The 2,120-nt window shown below is 37.5% G+C and overlaps 1 protein-coding gene across 1 annotated transcript in view; it reads right to left on the reverse strand.

Annotated features, from left to right (window-relative positions):
* Positions 1-854, reverse strand: part of LOC106871155 (CD63 antigen) — a 9,422-nt gene extending 8,568 nt beyond the window's left edge. Inside the window, exon 1 of the mRNA XM_014917465.2 lies at positions 621-854. Coding sequence (XP_014772951.2) covers positions 621-854 — 234 coding nt within the window. The remainder of the gene's footprint in view (positions 1-620) is intronic.
* Between the last annotated feature and the right edge of the window lie 1,266 nt (positions 855-2,120).

Raw genomic sequence — 2,120 nt, forward strand, 5'->3', positions numbered from 1 at the left:
ATATATATATATATACATACAGAGAGAGAGAGAGAGAGAGAGAGAGGGAGGGGGAGAGGTTATGAGTGATAGTGGTGTCAATTAGACCCAGAGGTTTCAGGTAATGCTGAGTAAGTGCTATGGATAGACCATAGTTAAGCTCCAGGTTCGGTGATTATACGAATAAGGGGTCCAACGTAGGCCATATATCAGCGTGTGAATATAAGGATTTATCTCATTACGAAAAATAAATCGTTATATATATATATATATATATAAAGAGAGAGAGAGTGAAAGAGAGAGGGGGGACAGATGAAATCCAGAGATTTGCATAATAGAAAACACTTTATTTATGCTTCATATACGGTCTTTGCTTTCTCTCTATTTACATGTATATATATTTTGTATATCAACCCAACCAGTTTTATTTGGTTATTTGCATCATTGTCTCCCCACCTCTTTCTCCCTTTTTCTCTCTTTCTCTTTCTCTCTCTCTCTATTTATACACACACACATACACACATACACACGCACATAGACATACACTCACACTCACCACACACAAACGCACATACACACATATATTTATACGTACATGCACATATATCGACAGAAATGCCATCAACTTATCAAATACATACCAATATCGCCAGTCCCATCACTAACACATTGGCAATTACATCACTAGCACCACCTTTACAACCATCATTCGCACTAAAATTGACATTCACCATCGTCATTTTACACATCTCCTTAGCTCGCGCGCCTGCTGCTTTGATCTTACTATTTAATGGTTTGGGGTAGTAATTGCGGGCAGTAAGAAGGGTAGTTGTAGCAGCAGTGGCAGTAATAGCTGTGATGATTGTAATGTTCATGTTAGCTATCGGTGGGTTGAGGCAAGGGTAATTGAGCAGTGATTCTGGGAAAGTGAATTTGATAATGTCTTTACTATTGCTTGTTGTTGTGATAGCCGTAGCTTTGGTGGTTATCGTGGCAGAGGAAAAGAGTGTGCGAGGTGAGAATTGAACATGATTTACGTGGAAATTTTGCTAAGTGCAATGGTTTGATAATATTGGCTATGATTATAACAAACGGCTACGTCCAGCATGTTTGCATGTGTTTATAAATGCACACACTCATATACATACATACATACATACATACATACATACATACATACACACATACATACATGCAAATCACTATACGTCCCACCAACAGAAGAAAGTAAAGAAGGAGATAGAAATGATGTTTGGAGACAGCAAAAGGAGGACACTCACTTGCAAACTGATTACCCTCAAGCAGGAGCTAAAAGCTGTCTGTGAAAAGCTCTGACATCAGAAGAGAATAACCGAGAGAAGAACAATAGACAAAAAATTTAACCGGAACCAGGCAGCCGTATACAGAGTGTGACAGCCGATGCAGACTTGGTGGAGTTCACACTGAAGATATCACACATCATAAGCAGTTGTTCGAAAATGTCATCACGGGATTATCTATCGATGAGACATGACGTTTTAGCTAGGACACTATAATGAAATCCGTCGGAAGGATAATCCGTCGGACAAAGAAATATGGTAGATGTCATAGCCACTCATAATAAAAAGGAATACTGATGGAATGTACCAGTGAAGACCTTAATAAAATGTAAGCACAACAGATCTGATATAATGGTTTGGGATAGAGAAGAGAAACTGTGTACAGTTGTGGAAATTAGCTGTCCAGCGGATGTTGACATAATGCTGAAGATCAGTGAAAAAGAAAACACCTATGCTGAACTATTGAGAAATCTGCAGTTACTCTATCCAGATTACAAGTTAAGGTTTATACCTGTAATTATTGGAGCCCTGGGATATGAACACACTGCCTAAATACCAATCTTGAGAAATTAGGCTTCTCAAAACCAGAAAGGAGAAAGCTAATTCGAAAACTACAGATCCAAGCCATCATTGGAACTGTAAAAATCTGTAAAACTTTCCAGAAGTTTATCATTTAAAATATAAATGAGCATGTCTAGATATGCAACTATATGTATGAGAATACATATATAAAACAAAACATACAAATCTGCACACATACATACATACATACATACATACATACATACATACATACATACATACATACATACAAACTCAGAC

Source organism: Octopus bimaculoides, chromosome 2 (genome assembly GCF_001194135.2).
Source record: "Octopus bimaculoides isolate UCB-OBI-ISO-001 chromosome 2, ASM119413v2, whole genome shotgun sequence".
Lineage (NCBI taxonomy): Eukaryota > Metazoa > Mollusca > Cephalopoda > Octopoda > Octopodidae > Octopus > Octopus bimaculoides.